Source organism: Oncorhynchus mykiss, chromosome 13 (genome assembly GCF_013265735.2).
Source record: "Oncorhynchus mykiss isolate Arlee chromosome 13, USDA_OmykA_1.1, whole genome shotgun sequence".
NCBI lineage: Eukaryota > Metazoa > Chordata > Actinopteri > Salmoniformes > Salmonidae > Oncorhynchus > Oncorhynchus mykiss.
Window position 1 is genome coordinate 2,990,605 of NC_048577.1, and position 20,652 is coordinate 3,011,256.

Genomic DNA, 20,652 nt, shown 5'->3' on the forward strand with positions numbered 1-20,652 from the left:
ATCCGGCACAGCCAGAAGAGGTCTGGTCACGCCTCGGCGCCTGGTTCCTCTCTACCCGACACAGCCAGAAGAGGTCTGGCCACCCATCAGAGCCTGCTTCCTCTCTAGGTTTCTGCCTTTCTAGGGAGCTTTTCCTACTTCCTTTGATTCTGCCTCTGCATTGCTTGTTCTTTGTGGTTTTAGGCAGGGTATCTGCATTTATGGTCATGGTAGGCTATAGTATTCTATTTTAACTGCAATTGTGTTGGTGATTGTTACCAAGTGCAGCATTTATTCCAGTTGAAATAGTCAAAATACTTTACTCAACATTGGGTGCTGGAGCTTTTTGTCGTTGACCACATGTCCCCCAAAGGGTCCGAGCTCAGCCCTGGACAAGAGCACTTTGTGACACCTGCTGATGTGAAAAAGGGCTTAATAACATACACATGATTTGATGTGACACAATGTGAACATGTCAGTAAATGTTATGACAATAAATGCCAACTGTGTGATGTGTTGTTCTTTGTTTGGGGTTCTCTGAGGGGTGGTTTACCAGACGCAGATTAAGCCTAGTCCTTGTCTAAAAAGCATTCTCAATGGAGAATTTATAGTGAAAAAGTGCTTTTTTAGTCCAGCACTGGGCTTGATCTGTGTCTGGGAAACCGCCCCCAGAGACTTTTAACATGTGGAGTGTAGAAATGCTAAAATAAAATGAATGAATTTGTCTTGGTGGCAATTTTGGGGGATTATTTCAGTTGTCCAAGATGAGGCCTATCCAGCAGTACTATTATCCTTAAAAAATAAAGACATTTAAAAATGTTGAGCTTACCAAGTAGTTTAGACACATTCATTTTCTAGAAATATCTTAGATTAAAATAAAAAAGTCAAGAAGTCTTGCCTAATTGCGCCTGTAAATCGCTCTGGATAAAAGCATCTGATAAATGTATCTCCTTTTTACACCAATACTACTGTACGCCGAATAGTATACTGCACTACCGACTAGTAGGCCGTCATTATAAATAATAATTTGTTATTAACTGACTTGCCTAGTTAAATAAAGGTTAAATATAAATAATAATAAAAACAATCCAAACAGAGTGAAAGAAGCGCAATGACTGCGCATACGTGATGCTCGTGAACACATCTTTTTCCTCATACAGGCGGAAGTTTACAGTTGGATTCACCGACCCTCCTCCATGTCAAATAATTGAAGAAAACCTATCCCAGGTAATCTGTATAACGTTGAAATTTGTACCCAACATCCTATATCAGTGTTTAAGCTACTAGAACGACTACCAGCCAGGGAAGCGTCAGGTCGAGCTAACTAGGATGCGCCTATGGCTTTTTTTTCACGTCCTCCACCTAGTCAGTAGCCACAGAGGATGTATAATCTACAACATGTGCAGGCTATTCCCGTCTCAGTAACTAGCTAACCTTAACTAGATCAGTGACCGTTGTTGTTTTTCCTCCAATGTTCTGCAAACAGCGAACTAGCAAGCTTAGACTCATATCTGATACAATAACGACGTTAGATAGCTAGACGTCAGTGTGTTTTCTGAATAGATCGATCGATCGATCACATATCTCCTCTTCATATTTAAGACTGTGGCACCATGTCTGATCCGGAATCCCCGGATGCTAGTGACCCGGCCCAGAGACGTCCAGAGATGACGTCAGGGAAGCTGGAAGACTGCAGTCAAACACTGGAACTCGGTGTGGCTGTCAAAGATGATGATGGTAATGACGAGGAGGAGGCTGATGAAGAGGAAGAGGATAGCGATGATGTAGACTCTGGTAAGTTCAGGTGTTGAGTCAAGTCAATATTGGGCTACAATAAACTCTACTGTGCTGTGTAGCCTCTTCATAGCCTGACTGCCAGCCTGTTTCCCCTATATTACCAACTCCTTATGGAATGTGATTTGACAAGACCGCAGAAACAGACTGGCAGTCAGGCTAGCTTATTCATAGTGCTGATGGTCTTTCATCAACACTACTGTCTGTTTTCAGTCAGGCTAGCTTATTCATAGTGCTGATGGTCTTTCATCAACACTACTGTCTGTTTTCAGTCAAGCTAGTTTATTCATAGTGCTGATGGTCTTTCATCAACACTACTGTCTGTTTTCAGTCAGGCTAGCTTATTCATAGTGCTGAAGGTCTTTCATCAACACTACTGTCTGTTTTCAGTCAGGCTAGCTTATTCATAGTGCTGATGGTCTTTCATCAACACTACTGTCTGTTTTCAGTCAAGCTAGTTTATTCATAGTGCTGATGGTCTTTCATCAACACTACTGTCTGTTTTCAGTCAGGCTAGCTTATTCATAGTGCTGAAGGTCTTTCATCAACACTACTGTCTGTTTTCAGTCAGGCTAGCTTATTCATAGTGCTGATGGTCTTTCATCAACACTACTGTCTGTTCTGAGTCAGGCTAGCCTGGGCAACTCCAGTCCTCCAGGGCCTGATTAATGTCACAGTGTTGTCCCAGCCCCAGCTAACACACCTGACTCCAATAATCATCTAATCACGATCTTCAGTTAAACATGCAATTAGTTTAAATCAGGTGTGTTTGCTAGGTAGGGAGGGGGGAAAGTGGGACACCAATCAGGCCCCAGAGGACTGGAATTTCCCTGGGTTAGTCTATTCATCACTACTGTCTGTTTTCAGGCTAGTCTTTCCATCACTACTGTCTGTTTTCAGTCAGGCTAGTCTGTTCATCACTACTGTCTGTTTTCAGTCAGGCTAGTCTATTCATCACTACTGTCTGTTTTCAGGCTAGTCTGTTCATCACTACGGGCTGTTTTCAGTCAGGCTAGTCTATTCATCACTACTGTCTGTTTTCAGTCAGGCTAGTCTATTCATCACTACTGTCTGTTTTCAGTCAGGCTAGTCTATTCATCACTACTGTCTGTTTTCAGGCTAGTCTGTTCATCACTACTGTCTGTTTTCAGTCAGGCTAGTCTATTCATCACTACTGTCTGTTTTCAGGCTAGTCTGTTCATCACTACTGTCTGTTTTCAGGCTAGTCTGTTCATCACTACTGTCTGTTTTCAGGCTAGTCTGTTCATCACTACTGTCTGTTTTCAGGCTAGTCTGTTCATCACTACTGTCTGTTTTCAGGCTAGTCTGTTCATCACTACTGTCTGTTTTCAGGCTAGTCTTTCCATCACTACTGTCTGTTTTCAGTCAGGCTAGTCTGTTCATCACTACTGTCTGTTTTCAGTCAGGCTAGTCTATTCATCACTACTGTCTGTTTTCAGGCTAGTCTGTTCATCACTACGGGCTGTTTTCAGTCAGGCTAGTCTATTCATCACTACTGTCTGTTTTCAGTCAGGCTAGTCTATTCATCACTACTGTCTGTTTTCAGTCAGGCTAGTCTATTCATCACTACTGTCTGTTTTCAGGCTAGTCTGTTCATCACTACTGTCTGTTTTCAGTCAGGCTAGTCTATTCATCACTACTGTCTGTTTTCAGGCTAGTCTGTTCATCACTACTGTCTGTTTTCAGGCTAGTCTGTTCATCACTACTGTCTGTTTTCAGGCTAGTCTGTTCATCACTACTGTCTGTTTTCAGGCTAGTCTGTTCATCACTACTGTCTGTTTTCAGGCTAGTCTATTCATCACTACTGTCTGTTTTCAGGCTAGTCTGTTCATCACTACTGTCTGTTTTCAGTCAGGCTAGTCTGTTCATCACTACTGTCTGTTTTCAGGCTAGTCTGTTCATCACTGTCTGTTTTCAGGCTAGTCTGTTCATCACTACTGTCTGTTTTCAGGCTAGTCTGTTCATCACTACTGTCTGTTTTCAGGCTAGTCTGTTCATCACTACTGTCTGTTTTCAGGCTAGTCTGTTCATCACTGTCTGTTTTCAGGCTAGTCTGTTCATCACTACTGTCTGTTTTCAGGCTAGTCTGTTCATCACTACTGTCTGTTTTCAGGCTAGTCTTTCCATCACTACGGTCTGTTTTCAGTCTAGTCTGTTCATCACTACGGGCTGTTTTCAGGCTAGTCTTTCCATCACTACGGTCTGTTTTCAGTCTAGTCTGTTCATCACTACGGGCTGTTTTCAGTCAGGCTAGTCTGTTCATCACTACTGTCTGTTTTCAGGCTAGTCTGTTCATCACTACTGTCTGTTTTCAGTCAGGCTAGTCTGTTCATCACTACTGTCTGTTTTCAGGCTAGTCTTTCCATCACTACGGTCTGTTTTCAGTCTAGTCTGTTCATCACTACGGGCTGTTTTCAGTCAGGCTAGTCTATTCCATCACTACTGTCTGTTTTCAGTCAGGCTAGCCTGTTCATCACTACTGGCTGTTTTCAGTCAGGCTAGTCTGTTCATCACTACTGTCTGTTTTCAGTCAGGCTAGTCTGTTCATCACTACTGTCTGTTTTCAGTCAGGCTAGTCTGTTCATCACTACTGTCTGTTTTCAGTCAGGCTAGTCTGTTCATCACTACTGTCTGTTTTCAGGCTAGTCTTTCCATCACTACTGTCTGTTTTCAGGCTAGTCTGTTCATCACTACTGTCTGTTTTCAGTCAGGCTAGCCTGTTCATCACTACTGTCTGTTTTCAGGCTAGCCTGTTCATCACTACTGTCTGTTTTCAGGCTAGTCTATTCATCACTACTGTCTGTTTTCAGGCTAGTCTGTTCATCACTACTGTCTGTTTTCAGTCAGGCTAGTCTGTTCATCACTACTGTCTGTTTTCAGTCAGGCTAGTCTGTTCATCACTACTGTCTGTTTTCAGGCTAGTCTTTCCATCACTACTGTCTGTTTTCAGGCTAGTCTGTTCATCACTACTGTCTGTTTTCAGTCAGGCTAGCCTGTTCATCACTACAGTCTGTTTTCAGGCTAGTCTGTTCATCACTACTGTCTGTTTTCAGTCAGGCTAGCCTGTTCATCACTACTGTCTGTTTTCAGTCAGGCTAGTCTGTTCATCACTACTGTCTGTTTTCAGGCTAGTCTGTTCATCACTACTGTCTGTTTTCAGGCTAGTCTGTTCATCACTACTGTCTGTTTTCAGGCTAGTCTGTTCATCACTACTGTCTGTTTTCAGGCTAGTGTATTCATCACTGTCTGTTTTCAGGCTAGTCTATTCATCACTACGGTCTGTTTTCAGTACTGTATCTTGTGTTCTCCACCAGGGCGTAACATTGTGAAAGAGGACATGGATGAGGAGGAAGGAGAAGCAGTGAAGTCGGGTGAGTAGAGAGTCCTCTGGGTAGTAGTGGTACAGTAGAGTCCTCTGGGTAGTAGTACAGTAGAGTCCTCTGGGTAGTAGTACAGTAGAGTCCTCTGGGTAGTAGTACAGTAGAGTCCTCTGGGTAGTAGTACAGTAGAGTCCTCTGGGTAGTAGTACAGTAGAGTCCTCTGGGTAGTAGTACAGTAGAGTCCTCTGGGTAGTAGCAAGACAGTAGCTAGCTAGAATGGGGTGGGAGAGAGTCCTCTGGGTAGTAGCAGGACAGTAGCTAGCTAGAATGGGGTGGGAGAGAGTCCTCTGGGTAGTAGTACAGTAGAGTCCTCTGGGTAGTAGTACAGTAGAGTCCACTGGGTAGTAGCAGGACAGTAGCTAGCTAGAATGGGGTGGGAGAGAGTCCTCTGGGTAGTAGCAGGACAGTAGCTAGCTAGAATGGGGTGGGAGAGAGTCCTCTGGGAAGTAGCAAGACAGTAGCTAGCTAGAATGGGGTGGGAGAGAATCCTCTGGGTAGTAGCAGGACAGTAGCTAGCTAGAATGGGGTGGGAGAGAGTCCTCTGGGTAGTAGCAGGACAGTAGCTAGCTGGAATGGGTGAGGAGAGAGTCCTCTGGGAAGTAGCAAGACAGTAGCTAGCTAGAATGGGGTGGGAGAGAATCCTCTGGGTAGTAGCAGGACAGTAGCTAGCTAGAATGGGGTGGGAGAGAGTCCTCTGGGTAGTAGTACAGTAGAGTCCTCTGGGTAGTAGTACAGTAGAGTCCACTGGGTAGTAGCAGGACAGTAGCTAGCTAGAATGGGGTGGGAGAGAGTCCTCTGGGTAGTAGCAGGACAGTAGCTAGCTAGAATGGGGTGGGAGAGAGTCCTCTGGGAAGTAGCAAGACAGTAGCTAGCTAGAATGGGGTGGGAGAGAATCCTCTGGGTAGTAGCAGGACAGTAGCTAGCTAGAATGGGGTGGGAGAGAGTCCTCTGGGTAGTAGCAGGACAGTAGCTAGCTGGAATGGGTGAGGAGAGAGTCCTCTGGGAAGTAGCAAGACAGTAGCTAGCTAGAATGGGGTGGGAGAGAATCCTCTGGGTAGTAGCAGGACAGTAGCTAGCTAGAATGGGGTGGGAGAGAGTCCTCTGGGTAGTAGCAGGACAGTAGCTAGCTGGAATGGGTGAGGAGAGAGTCCTCTGGGAAGTAGCAGGACAGTAGCTAGCTGGAATGGGTGAGGATAGTCCTCTGTGCTCCTAACCTTCTGCACTCATTATTGTACACTCCTAGTTACCCATGTCTATATCAAACACTGATTGACAGAAATAATATACATCAGCAGACACTCAGGCCCCCGTTGCCTGGTTACCTGGTTGCCTGTTATAGAGGTTCTGATGTATATTATCGGTTCTATTCATGTGAATCTGTATTTTAACAGGGCTTTCTATTGTTAAAAGAGTTGCGGAGGAGGAGGGAGGTGGCGGAGATGAGACCAACTCAGGTTGGTTACAGGCCTCAGACCACAATAACCATTCATGGGGATGATAAAAGCTTTGGTTGTATCCACTTTGATAGTGTTTACTTAAGAGAACATTGATCTTAAGAGATGCACACGGTCCCCTACAGTATTTAACCTGTAGTGTTGTCACGGAAACAGGAGGGGGCGCCAACTCGGACACAGACAGTTTAGACGGGGAGAATGAACAGAGTTCAAACGCTCAGAGTGCAGTGGAGAAGCCACACCCTTGCTCCCAGTGTGGCAAGACCTTCATCACCGTGGGGAGCCTGAAGAGGCACACACAGACTCACAGCGGAGAGAAACCGCATCAGTGCTCCGTCTGCGGGAAATGTTTCTCACGCTCAGACGACATGAAGAGACACCTCACCATCCACACAGGTTATTGTGAACAATTATTATTTTTCAGTATTTGGCATAGACTATTACAAGATAGAATATAGCAGCTGTAAGCAGCCATGGTGGTGCTCAAGCCTTATTGCACCACAGCGCCAAATTCAGTACACCAAACCATGCCTGCCAATTATCACAACTCAACATCCACCAGACCATGCCTGCCAATTATCACAACTCAACATCCACCAGACCATGCCTGCCATAACATCACAACATCCACCAGACCATGCCTGCCATAACATCCACCAGACCAGACCATGCCTGCCATAACATCACAATTCAACATCCACCAGACCACACCATGCCTGCCAATTATCACAACTCAACATCCACCAGACCACACCATGCCTGCCAATTATCACAACTCAACATCCACCAGACCACACCATGCCTGCCAATTATCACAACTCAACATCCACCAGACCACACCATGCCTGCCAATTATCACAACTCTAGCAATGGGAAATATCACTTAAATGTATTATTTTTAGATTACTAAATGTTGGAATCGATATACAGTGGGGCAAAAAAAGTATTTAGTCAGCCACCAATTGTGCAAGTTCTCCCACTTAAAAAGATGAGAGAGGCCTGTAATTTTCATCATAGGTACACTTCAACTATGACAGACAAAATGAGGAAAAAAAATCTAGAAAATCACATTGTAGGATTTTTTTATGAATTTATTTGCAAATTATGGTGGAAAATAAGTATTTGGTCACCTACAAACAAGCAAGATTTCTGGCTTAGATGACAAAATGTTGGAATCGATATATATGGATGCTCTTGATCGACTATCAGTACCTCTAACTCATCCTTAGGAGAGAGGGTGAACCGCGTCTGTCACCAGTGTGGGAAGACTTTCACCAGTCTGGGAGGGCTGAAGAAACACCAGATGACCCACACAGGTGTAGTGGCTCCTTCTTCCAGGTGTATAGAGGATGATGTTTGTTGATGATCAGGGCGCGGCAGCGTAGCCTAGTGGTTAGGGCGTTGGGCCAGTAACCCGAAATGGTTGCTGGATGGAATCCCCCGAGCTGACAAGGTCAAAATCTGTCCTTCTGCCTCTGAAAAAGGCAGTTAACCCACTGTTCCCCGGTAGGCAGTCATTGTAAATAAGAATTTGTTCTTAACTGACTTGCCAAATGAAATAAAAATACATGATGTTAATGATATGATGTAATGTATTATAACAGATATTAATATTATAATTGCCTACAAATGTTATCAGTGTCTCAAAACTCTCTTTGATTGGGCCTCAATGTGTTTTCTTAAAATCTGTCATTTGTGACATTGAAACGTTTCTGTCCGTCTATTTATCAGGAGAGAAGCCGTTCCAGTGTTCCGAGTGTGGGAAAGGTTTCACTGCGCAGGGTAACCTCAAGATCCACCAGCGCATCCACACAGGTCGGTTATATAATACAAAATGCCGTTTTACCTCTCAGGTTTATATCCCTCAGAAAGACACTAAACGTTTTGTACCAGCTTTAAAAAAATGAAAATGTATTTATGTTCATCTTGTTTCTGTCTTCCATGACATTGGTATTTATGTTCATCTTGTTTCTGTCTTCCATGACATTGGTATTTATGTTCATATTGTTTCTGTCTTCCATGACATTGGTATTTATGTTCATCTTGTTTCTGTCTTCCATGACATTGGTATTTATGCTCATCTTGTTTATGTCTCCCATATCATTGGTATGTGTTCTGTGTAGAGTTCTCATTCTCAGCCCGACGGTTTCAGGCTTGCCATGCTGTGTTAAGGGGGGGGGGGGACTATGGAAGTCTGCCCACCTTTTCAGCCCACTACGTTTCTCTCTCAGCCGCAGTAGCAGCCAGGATTCCAGTATTTGCTGGACCAGAGACATTTGTGACCATGATGCAACATTTAGGAAAAAGTCAAGGGGTTGTGAATTCTTTCTGATGTACAGACAGCGATTTAAGTTGAATAAAATCTCATTGACTGATTATCAGACAAGACACAGGCTTTTGGTTTGGAGGAGGACAGGCTGCCACGCCAGAGAAGAGCAGAATCCACTTGTTACAGCCACATAACACGCTGGCAAAATGCTCTGATCACTTAATATATATGAGCAAACTGGAATCGAGTTACTCACTTAGCTAACATTTCCCCAAACTGGAATCGAGTTACTCACTTAGCTAACATTTCCCCGGCCTAATTGTTGTCCAATATCCAAACGAAGATTCAGAGAATAAAAAATAAAATAAAAATCCGCCATTTTAGTTAATTGATTTATCAAGACGAGTCACCCACACTTTTCTTAAAGCAATGTGGTGGCGCTGTCCCAGTCAAGTCAGGGCTGAAATGATCATTTAGGTGACCACACACACGACCATTGCTTTAAATTAGTATAGCGGTTGGATATGACATTGGGAGTTTCAGTATAAGCAAGTGTTTGATACATGCCTTCAATTGCATTAGCTTATTTTATTGTAATTTTTTTTAAACATTAAGTTGATTATTACTAAGCGCAGAGAGAAACTCCCCTATCTGTTTCTTCGTCCCCTCACTCCGCTGCCGCCTGCTTCTGCAACGTTGTTCTCAACACCAGTTAAAATCAATATAAACTTTATAAAAAAAATTAAGTTATTCTATTCACAGGGGAGAAACCGTACCAGTGCTCCCAGTGTCAGAAAAGCTTCTCCCGGCTGGCCCACTATAAAGACCACCAGCAGACTCACCGGGAGGAGAAACCGTACCACTGCAATGACTGTGGGAAAAGCTTCTCCTACTTCAAGGTTCGTTGTTGTTTTACGGTCTTAATTTATCTATTTACTCGTCGTCTGCTGTTTTGTTTTTATCTTTCTCACAGTTTATTGATTTAATGTATGGGAAGCACTTTGCACTGCATTTTGTTGTAAGTAATGATCTAAATAATGTTTGATTTGATACAAGTCGCTCAAGTGCCACCAGATGATCCACAAAGGGGAGAACCTCCACCACTGCTCCGTATGCGGTAAAGGGTTCGCCATCCGCGGCAACCTGAAGACCCATCTGCAGACACACACCAAGGAGAAACCACACCAATGCTCAGAGTGCGGGAAACGGTTCTCCCGAGCCCACGACCTGAAGAAACACAAGCTGCTCCACACGGGGCAGAAGACCTACCACATTTGCCAGTGTGGCAAGGTGCGTGCCAATTAAAGTTACCTTATGTAGCTTTGTGTACAAACCAATAGTTTTCAGATAGAAATGCGAGTTATAGATTTTCCATTCTCTTTGAAAGCAAGTCTTATAAGCTGTAGATCCATTTATATGTGCGATATTTCTCTGCTTCCCCTCTTTTCATTTTTGTGTCTTTTTGTTTTTCTGTCTCCAATCGAAGAGCTTCACGGAGCTGGGGAACCTGCGGACCCACCAGAGAACCCACACCGGAGAGAAACCATTCTGCTGTTCCTTCTGCGGCCGAACCTTCTTGCGTGCTGGAGACCTGAAGAGCCACCAGCGGACACACACCGGAGAGAAACCATTCATCTGCGCCATATGTGGGACCAGTTTCGCCCAATCTGGCAACCTGAAAGTGCATCAGATCACACACACTAAAGAGAGGCCGTACCCTTGTACTGTCTGTGATAAGGGGTTCACCACACCGGGGAGTCTGAAGCTACACATGAGGACACACACAGGGGAGCGGCCTTTCCTGTGTAGCACATGTGGGAAAGGGTTCACGGCGTCAGGGCAGCTGAAGAGGCACCAAGAGTGTCACATGAGAGACACTGTCCAATCATCTCCTAGTGAAGACACGGGGGTGGCGGTGGCTTCAAAATAAAAGTCCTCTTTAAGCGGACTACGAAATAAGAGTACTGGAAACGTGCCAATGTGTGTCTGAACTGTGATCATGATGGGAGGTTTTACTGCCATTCACTATGGGCTCTGGTCAAACGAGACACCATTCACTATGGGCTCTGGTCAAACGAGACACCATTCACACTGGGCTCTGGTCAAACGAGACACCATTCACACTGGGCTCTGGTCAAACGAGACACCATTCACTATGGGCTCTGGTCAAACGAGACACCATTCACACTGGGCTCTGGTCAAACGAGACACCATTCACACTGGGCTCTGGTCAAACGAGACACCATTCACACTGGGCTCTGGTCAAACGAGACACCATTCACACTGGGCTCTGGTCAAACGAGACACCATTCACACTAGGTTCTGGTCAAACGAGACACCATTCACACTGGGCTCTGGTCAAACGAGACACCATTCACACTGGGCTCTGGTCAAACGAGACACCATTCACACTGGGCTCTGGTCAAACGGGACACCATTCACACTGGGCTCTGGTCAAACGAGACACCATTCACACTGGGCTCTGGTCAAACGAGACACCATTCACACTGGGCTCTAGTCAAACGAGACACTATTCACACTGGGCTCTGGTCAAACGAGACACCATTCACACTGGGCTCTGGTCAAACGAGACACCATTCACACTGGGCTCTGGTCAAACGAGACACCATTCACACTGGGCTCTGGTCAAACGAGACACCATTCACACTGGGCTCTGGTCAAACGGGACACCATTCACACTGGGCTCTAGTCAAACGAGACACCATTCACACTGGGCTCTGGTCAAACGGGACACCATTCACACTGGGCTCTAGTCAAACGAGACACTATTCACACTGGGCTCTGGTCAAAAGGAGTGCACTATAAAGGGAGTAGGGACACCATTCAGGACCTAGACTATTCCTCTCTTTTGCAGAACGTCAGTTGTTTACTCCGTGAGCTCAAATATGAGCTTTTTAAAGTGTCAGAGAATGTGATGTTTGACAAGAAATTGTTCATCTGAGTCCTGAATGACACCCAATTTAGTGCACTACGTTTGACCAGGGCCCATAGGGTTCTGGCTAAAAGTAGTGCACTATATAATAGGGAATAGGGTGCCATTAGACATAGGGCCCTGGTCTAAAGTAGTGCACTATATAATAGGGAATAGGGTGCCATTAGGGATGCAAAACAGTGTATACTTTACTACAGTACTAATGAACACATTCTCTGGTAAACACAGTTTACTGATTTTTGTCTCTTATTATTATCTGAGTATTGATCTGATTTTAATAAATAACACTCAACTATTCTACTAATGCGTTTCATCCTGTGAAAACTTAGTTTTAAATAATTAAGTTCCCCTGTCTTCCTGTAGGTGGTGCTATTGAGTCGCAATCACAATGCAGTCCGTAGTTTCCCCTGTCGTCCTGTAGGTGGTGCTATTGAGTCGCATTCACAATGCAGTCCGTAGTTTCCCCTGTCGTCCTGTAGGTGGTGCTATTGAGTCGCATTCACAATGCAGCCAGTGAAGTTTGTGTTTTTAGCCCATAGCGCTCTGTAGTGCACTGTATAGGGAATAGTGTGCCATTTGTTATGTAGCCTTAGTCCCTCCCATTAGTTTCACACTAAAGTGTGTTTCCTACTGATAAGGAACTCTTCCTCAGAATAAACATGTATTATCCCCTAAAAAAACAGGTGGTTTATAACGAAGAATGGACAAAATTAGTCATACCAAAGACTGGAAACAAAATGGGCTGTCGGGGAACTACATGTAATTTAACTACACTGAACAAAAAAACATAAATTTAATAATTTCAAAGATTCATATAAGGAAATCAGTCAAGTGCTTGCCCAGGTGAAATTTAAAAGCGGCTGGGCCAGTGGTCTTGAGAGATGTGGAGGGTCAACACCTTTAGTTTGCATTCCGCTTTGATTTCTACATAAACATTCCTGTGTCTGATCTTCCCAGTTTTGGTTTTGCTTCCTGTCTTTTCAGTTTGGGGTTTTATTTTGTTTGCCTCTTGGGAAAATTTAGTGGGTGTCTTTTACGTTCCAGTTGTTGTTGTTGCTAGTCAACTATCAGTGGACCCCCCCCCCCCCATGAGTGTCTTTCAGAACCCCTCCTGTTTTGTTTTGGTTGTTGTCAGTGACTCTGAGCAATTTATTATTTGGGTTTTCTTTCTGGGGAACGTTACAAAACGGGTTTCAGTAGTGTTTGCTGGGGAACGTTACAAAATGGGTTTCAGTAGTGTTTGCTGGGGAACGTTACAAAATGGGTTTCAGTAGTGTTTGCTGGGGAACGTTACAAAATGGGTTTCAGTAGTGTTTGCTGGGGAACGTTACAAAATGGGTTTCAGTAGTGTTTGCTGGGGAACGTTACAAAATGGGTTTCAGTAGTGTTTGCTGGGGAACGTTACAAAATGGGTTTCAGTAGTGTTTGCTGGGGAACGTTTACAAAATGGGTTTCAGTAGTGTTTGCTGGGGAACGTTTACAAAATGGGTTTCAGTAGTGTTTGCTGGGGAACGTTTACAAAATGGGTTTCAGTAGTGTTTGCTGGGGAACGTTACAAAATGGGTTTCAGTAGTGTTTTCTGGGGAACGTTACAAAATGGGTTTCAGTAGTGTTTTCTGGGGAACGTTACAAAATGGGTTTCAGTAGTGTTTTCTGGGGAACGTTACAAAATGGGTTTCAGTAGTGTTTGCTGGGGAACGTTTACAAAATGGGTTTCAGTAGTGTTTGCTGGGGAACGTTACAAAATGGGTTTCAGTAGTGTTTGCTGGGGAACGTTACAAAATGGGTTTCAGTAGTGTTTTCTGGGGAACGTTACAAAATGGGTTTCAGTAGTGTTTGCTGGGGAACGTTACAAAATGGGTTTCAGTAGTGTTTGCTGGGGAATGTTACAAAATGGGTTTCAGTAGTGTTTGCTGGGGAACGTTACAAAATGGGTTTCAGTAGTCTTTTCTGGGGAACGTTACAAATGGGTTTCAGTAGTGTTTGCTGGGGAACGTTACAAAATGGGTTTCACTAGTGTTTGCTGGGGAACGTTACAAAATGGGTTTCACTAGTGTTTGCTGGGGAACGTTACAAAATGGGTTTCAGTAGGGTTTTCAGTTAATTACTTTTTTTGGCATGTCGCTAACTACTGGAACGACACAATATGGGTGAAGTAGACAATCTCTTCCTGTCTTTTATCAGACGTGCCGAATTCTCACTTGAAACATTTTGTTTTTGTGGTATTAAGCTAAATTACACATTCTGCTGACATTTGACCCCCGAAGTGATCTGTTCTTGCAATATGTAGTCTAACGTTTCAGATTTAGAGATGGTAATTATGAAGTAGTTTAGGATGTAGTGAAATACTTTATTTTATTTTTTCAAAGTCACTGAATAAACTTTGTTTCTCAAAAGTAGTGTTAGCGTACCAGTAGCTTAACTTCCAGTGTTCAGTAATTGGTGGCTTGGTAAACTATATTTTCAGAGCAGCTTTCCCAACGCTGTTAATGGGACCTGGTGCGGTCTCTGCTTTGCACCACGCCCGCTTTTCGCGAACTCGGCCCTGGGGTCCCTAAGGGGTGTGTGTATTTGAGATTTTGTCCCAGTCATACACAGCTGATTTTAAATAATCAACTCATCAAGCTTTGATTATTTTTAATCAGCTGTGTAGCGCTCGGGCAAAACAAAAACCAAGGTAACACTTTATTTGGTTAGTCCATCTGTAGATGTTCTACAGACTATCAGTAACATTTCTACTTACCCTTACCATAACCCTTATCCTGACCCTAAACTGACCCTTTACCATAACCCTTATTCTAACCCTAAACTGACCCTTACCATAACCCTTATCCTGACCCTAAACTGACCCTTACCATAACCCTTATCCTTATCCTGACCCTAAACTGACCTTTACCATAACCCTTATCCTTATCCTGACCCTAAACTGACCCTTACCATAACCCTTATTCTGACCCTAAACTGACCCTTACCATAACCCTTATTCTAACCCTAAACTGACCCTTACCATAACCCTTATCCTAACCCTAAACTGACCCTTACCATAACCCTTATCCTAACCCTAAACTGACCCTTTACCATAACCCTTATTCTAACCTTGGCAAGCAGTTGCTTTATGAACAGATTGTCTGTTGATAGTATGACCAACTGTAGAGGATCTATAGATACCAAATCTGCACTATCCAAATAAAATGTAACCAAAACCAAAATGATCCCCCTCTGGGAAATGCTGCACACGGCAATATAGGGAGATAGATTGGGGTTAAGGCCTTGTGATAAACTAGTGTCCTGTCCAGGAGGTGTGCTGGTACATCAAGCTGTCTCACTACAGAAACAGCAGACAGAGCAGGAGCCTATGAGCTGTTCCAGATCACACAACCCAAGACTTGTGCATGGCTGCTGGCTTACTCCGGGAGGGAGAGGTGGAAGGGGTAAGACGGGAGGGAGAGAGGGGTTGGAGAGTGGCATGGAAGGCAGAGATAGAGAGGGGTTGGAGAGTGGCATGGAAGGCAGAGAGAGAGAGGGGTTGGAGAGTGGCATGGAAGGCAGAGAGAGAGTGTGCAGATATTGTTGGGGAAGGAGTGGCAAGTGAGATTGGAAAAGTTTGAGGAGTATCCAAATTGGTAGTTACAGTCTTGTCCCATCGCTGTATCTCCCGTACTAACTCAGGAGAGGCGAAGGTCGAGAGCCATGCGTCCTCTGAAACACAACCCAACCAAGTCGCACTGCTTCTTGACACAATGCCCACTTAACCTGGAAGCCAGCTGCACCAATGTGTCGGAGGAAACACCGAACACCTGGCGACTGTGTCAGCGTACACTGCTCCTGGCCCGCCACAGGAGTCGCTAGTGCATGATGGGACAAGAACATCCCTGCCGGCCAAACCCCTCCCCTAACCTGGACGACGCTGAGCCAATTGTGCGCCACGCCATGGGTCTCCCGGTCGAGGCCCGGCTGCGACAGATCCTGGACTCTAACCCAGAATCTTTAGTGGCACTGCTAGCACTGCAGTGCCTTAGACCACAGCCCCTTCACTGGTGTTTCTGAATGTATACTGCAGTATGACTTTGCACTGTTTAATCAGTGTGTGTGTATGTGTGTGTGTGTTTCCATTCCTCCACAGAGTGATTGTATACTGCAGTATGACTTTGCACTGTTTAATCAGTATGTGTGTGTGTGTCTCCATTCCTCCACAGAGCTTTCAGACTGTGTGTCCATCAGCTATTTGCTGCAGCCTCCTCCCTCCAGCTACAAATGTGGTGACCATGGAGTTGAGGGGGATCAGGACCAGCTACAGTGTGGTGACCATGGAGTTGAGAGGTATCAGGACCAGCTAGTGTGGTGACCATGGAGTTGAGGGGGATCAGGACCAGCTACAGTGTGGTGACCATGGAGTTGAGGGGGATCAGGACCAGCTAGTGTGGTGACCATGGAGTTGAGGGGGATCAGGACCAGCTACAGTGTGGTGACCATGGAGTTGAGGGGGATCAGGACCAGCTACAGTGTGGTGACCATGGAGTTGAGGGGGATCAGGACCAGCTACAGTGTGGTGACCATGGAGTTGAGGGGGATCAGGACCAGCTACAGTGTGGTGACCATGGAGTTGAGGGGGATCAGGACCAGCTACAGTGTGGTGACCATGGAGTTGAGGGGGATCAGGACCAGCTAGTGTGGTGACCATGGAGTTGAGGGGGATCAGGACCAGCTACAGTGTGGTGACCATGGAGTTGAGGGGGATCAGGACCAGCTACAGTGTGGTGACCATGGAGTTGAGGGCGTTCAGGACCAGCTACAGTGTGGTGACCATGGAGTTGAGGGGGGTCAGGACCAGCTAGTGTCGTGACCATGGAGTTGAGGGGGATCAGGACCAGCTACAGTGTGGTGACCATGGAGTTGAGGGGGATCAGGACCAGCTACAGTGTGGTGACCATGGAGTTGAGGGGGATCAGGACCAGCTAGTGTGGTGACCATGGAGTTGAGGGGGATCAGGACCAGCTACAGTGTGGTGACCATGGTACTGCTCTCATTGACAGCCTCACTGTGACCTCACTGTGACCTTCCTTCAGGCGGCAAGAGTGTTGCCTCAAGCCTTTATTGGACTGGCACTGCCAATGTAACTATGGCAGCACCCAAGTGCGCAGAAGTTGCCTGTTTTTTTTGTTTGCTAACTGATATGATACAATGTTTGGAGGTGTGACTTGTTGGAGGCGTGGCCTTAAAAATCGTTCCGTGTGAACACCAGTGGGAGGAAGTGTCAACGCCAAATTGTCTGGTATGTTGACAATAAAGATGAAACTTGTACGTTGCCAGTTCTGTAGTCTTCATGAGACTGACGTAAAATCACGCGATACCAAAGAGAACGTTAGGGTTCTATTTTCAAGACCGTGAACATTTTATCACGATATTATGACACGAATGAATGGCAGAATTAGATGTACTTACTCTTTCTCTCTCTTACCCTCTATCTCTCTAACTTTATTTTTTTTTATCTCTCTTACAATAGCTTACAGGGGGGATATCCGGGGGGCTTGAGGTACCGGAACGCATGAGGAAAAAAAGTGTCAATCACAAAGTAGCAGCGCAGCAGAGTAAACAGCCAAGTAGCCTACTATATATGGTGGTGAAACGGACAGCGCTCTTCAAGGTGATGATTCCTTCAAACCATTTTAGACGTCACTACTGAACACCCGTCATACGCATAGCCTATACCAGGGGTAGTCAACTCTGACCCTACGAGGTCCGGAGCCTGCTGGTTTTCTGTTCTACCTGATAATTGATTGCGCACACCAGGTGTCCCAGGTGTAAATCATTCCCTGATTAGAAGGGAACAATTTTTTTTAAAGTACAGTGGAACTGGCTTCAAGATCCAGAGTTGAGTTTGAGGGGCCTATAGTATGCCAACCTACTCGAGTTTAGCTGTGGGGCTTAAACAAGTCTGAATTTCTTAGAGCCTACATTTCGAGACCTCAATGTTGAGCAACATGTTTAGACGTTATTGCAGAACAAGGGCCACATGAACACACACTCAGCTGTGGGCCTTACAACACATCAATGTAACAGTAGGACAAATATCACAATATCAGAATATAACTTCAATCAATGTAGACTACAGCAGAACACACTCAGCTGTGGGCCTTACAACACATCAATGTAACAGTAGGACAAATATCACAATATCAGAATATAACTTCAATCAATGTAGACTACAGCAGAACACACTCAGCTGTGGGCCTTACAACACATCAATGTAACAGTAGGACAAATATCACAATATCAGAATATAACTTCAATCAATGTAGACTACAGCAGAACACACACTGCTGTGGGCCTTACAACAAATCAATGTAACAGTAGAACAAATATCACAATATCAGAATATAACTTCAATCAATGTAGACTACAGCAGAACACACACATGAGGATATATAGGCCTCCTTATATTATAATATGAAGCACATTCACGTTAACTTCACAGTAGACAACTGTGTTCCTGTCTTAGTTTTCTAAACCTTCCCACAATGACTTTCCACACGTCAAGTCCATTTAACTCCTGACAGTCAATGTGTTGTGTCTGTGACATGTATCCTCTTTGTAAGTCTGTTCGAAAGACTTCATTTTGAGTGTTTACTATAAGCTGGATGTACTCTTTAGCTTGGTCTACAATGCTTGCTGCCACCAAATGCACCTTGGTTCGGGATGTTCAATTTCTTGCTCAAAGCCATTGTAAGGCTGTTAGGAAGACTGCACATTTTCTTTCTCTCTGTCGGATCTAGTCAACTTCCTGCCCTGCATATTCACTTCCTCTGTTTAGCTCCCCGGCGACTGGACAAACATGACCGCTACCATGGAGACACCGCAAACTTAATTGATCAGGGAATATGAGAATATATCAATAGAATGTGTTTTTCAGGGGTTTCAGAGTGAGAAACACCAATGATTCTTTCATTCTGGTTCTGTTTGATTAAAGTGACACCTCTAATCTAAACAACACTCCATTATAGACTACTGTCCTGATCTGGGTCACTGTTACTGTTTGATTAAAGTGACACCTCTAACCTAAACAACACTCCATTATAGACTACTGTCCTGATCTGGGTCACTGTTACTGTTTGATGAAAGACACCTAACCTAAACAACACTCCATTATAGACTACTGTCCTGATCTGGGTCACTGTTACTGTTTGATTAAAGGGACACCTCTAACCTAAACAACACTCCATTATAGACTACTGTCCTGATCTGGGTCACTGTTACTGTTTGATTAAAGTGACACCTCTAACCTAAACAACACTCCATTATAGACTACTGTCCTGATCTGGGTCACTGTTACTGTTTGATTAAAGTGACACCTCTAACCTAAACAACACTCCATTATAGACTACTGTCCTGATCTGGGTCACTGTTACTGTTTGATTAAAGTGACACCTCTAACCTAAACAACACTCCATTATAGACTACTGTCCTTAATTCTCTCTCTCTCTCTCTCTCTCTCAGATAGGACGCCAGTGTCAATGACAGATTTATGTGTGTGACAATGCAGATGTTGGTTGACTGGTTGATATATCTGCCCTCCTGTCTATACCCTCTATCCTCTCCTATTGTCCCATACACTAATCTATACTCTTATTTATGCTTTGGGCGAGTGCACTGCAGTTCTCCCTCGAGTTCGTGACCCCGACTATGAATACCACTACTGTAGATAATAGAAGACTCGGGGAGAGAGAGAGAGAGAGAGGAGGAAGAGGAGGAAGAGGAGGGGTCGTTGGGGCGTTTTCCAGTAAAGAATGCTTTCACTTTCAACGGTCTTCTGCAAAGCAGAACGAGCGCATTTCTTCAACTCGTCTAACAGAATAGCGGAATACTTCACCGAGGGACGTCCGTTGTTAGTTAGATGGAAAATGGAGATTTTAATTGGCCTACTTATTTCATCATTGTCTCTGTATTGTGACTTCACCGGTAAGTTAGACTTCTGTCTAATTCCACAACTCTGTGACGAGTGCGGAATTAAGTTGAGTTTAATAGTTTAGGTATTTTTTTTCTGTTTTGTTTCCTTAAACAAATGTTGGTACTGCGCATTTGATTTCAAGTATTTTAGATAACTAATGACTGACAGTGAATGGTTGAATTCCTTAGGAATACATCCTCTCTCCTGCCATGGTTCAATGACGTACTAAATTCCATGTGTTAGTGGTGCTCAGGTCAGCTGTTTGTTCACCCGCACAGAATTGCTAATAACCCATCCACAACAACCCGACTAGATGTGATAAAGTGAAAATCTGAGGGCCGCACCCAACCCTAACCCGCTAATATAGAAAATATGCGATAGGCTACAGTCAAAGAGAGCGGAACGTTTTTTTTTGACAGGGGGAGTAGTTTTTAAAAAAACCTGATTTAGATATAAATGATAATTTCCTACATTTTGGTAGGCTATTTGTTAGTCGACTATTATATAATTAGATGCATGTAGCTTCTCCTTTGTCATTATATGTTGACCTAGAATACTAAATAAACCACTTGATCAACATAATAATGTAATAGATCGATAGAATGAACGTTTCAATCTAGTTGACATCCGTAAAGTTCTCTCTGTCATCTTACGCAGAGCGAAGACGTTTAGGGACCGGCGAGAAAATACAATGACGCAACAAAAACAAAAACGGAAAAGATTTTCTGTGCAAAATGTCCAAATGACATCAGTTTGACCGGCTGTAAAGGAGAAAGAAAGCTGTGAAAATGAAACCCAATATGTTTCTGATGAGATTGCAGTTCGGTTTTTATGCGGTTGAAATACTATCAGGTTTT

At 44.2% G+C, this 20,652-nt stretch overlaps 2 protein-coding genes across 6 annotated transcripts in view; both read left to right on the forward strand.

Moving 5' to 3' along the window:
* Positions 1 to 1,094: 1,094 nt before the first annotated feature.
* LOC110511251 (zinc finger protein 883) lies at positions 1,095 to 11,046 on the forward strand. 3 transcript variants are annotated; one of them, XM_036942250.1, is made up of 10 exons: positions 1,095 to 1,206; positions 1,582 to 1,773; positions 5,109 to 5,165; positions 6,566 to 6,628; positions 6,785 to 7,024; positions 7,858 to 7,944; positions 8,360 to 8,443; positions 9,660 to 9,796; positions 9,954 to 10,187; positions 10,384 to 11,046. In XM_036942250.1, exons 2-10 carry the CDS (start codon positions 1,593 to 1,595, stop codon positions 10,825 to 10,827), a joined length of 1,527 nt encoding a protein of 508 aa, XP_036798145.1. In that variant the 5' UTR covers positions 1,095 to 1,206; positions 1,582 to 1,592; the 3' UTR covers positions 10,828 to 11,046. The 3 variants fall into 3 exon arrangements, with proteins under 3 accessions (XP_036798145.1, XP_036798147.1, XP_036798146.1); XM_036942252.1 differs by lacking the exon at positions 7,858 to 7,944; XM_036942251.1 differs by lacking the exon at positions 6,566 to 6,628.
* Positions 11,047 to 19,629: 8,583 nt separating this feature from the next.
* Positions 19,630 to 20,652, forward strand: part of LOC110493334 (vascular cell adhesion protein 1) — a 64,241-nt gene continuing 63,218 nt past the window's right edge. The window contains exon 1 of one of the 3 annotated variants that reach the window (XM_036942158.1): positions 19,630 to 19,806. In XM_036942158.1, the coding sequence (XP_036798053.1) occupies positions 19,635 to 19,806 (172 nt within the window). In that variant the 5' untranslated portion in view covers positions 19,630 to 19,634. The remainder of the gene's footprint in view (positions 19,807 to 20,652) is intronic. The other 2 variants (XM_036942156.1, XM_036942157.1) reach the window with 2 other exon arrangements.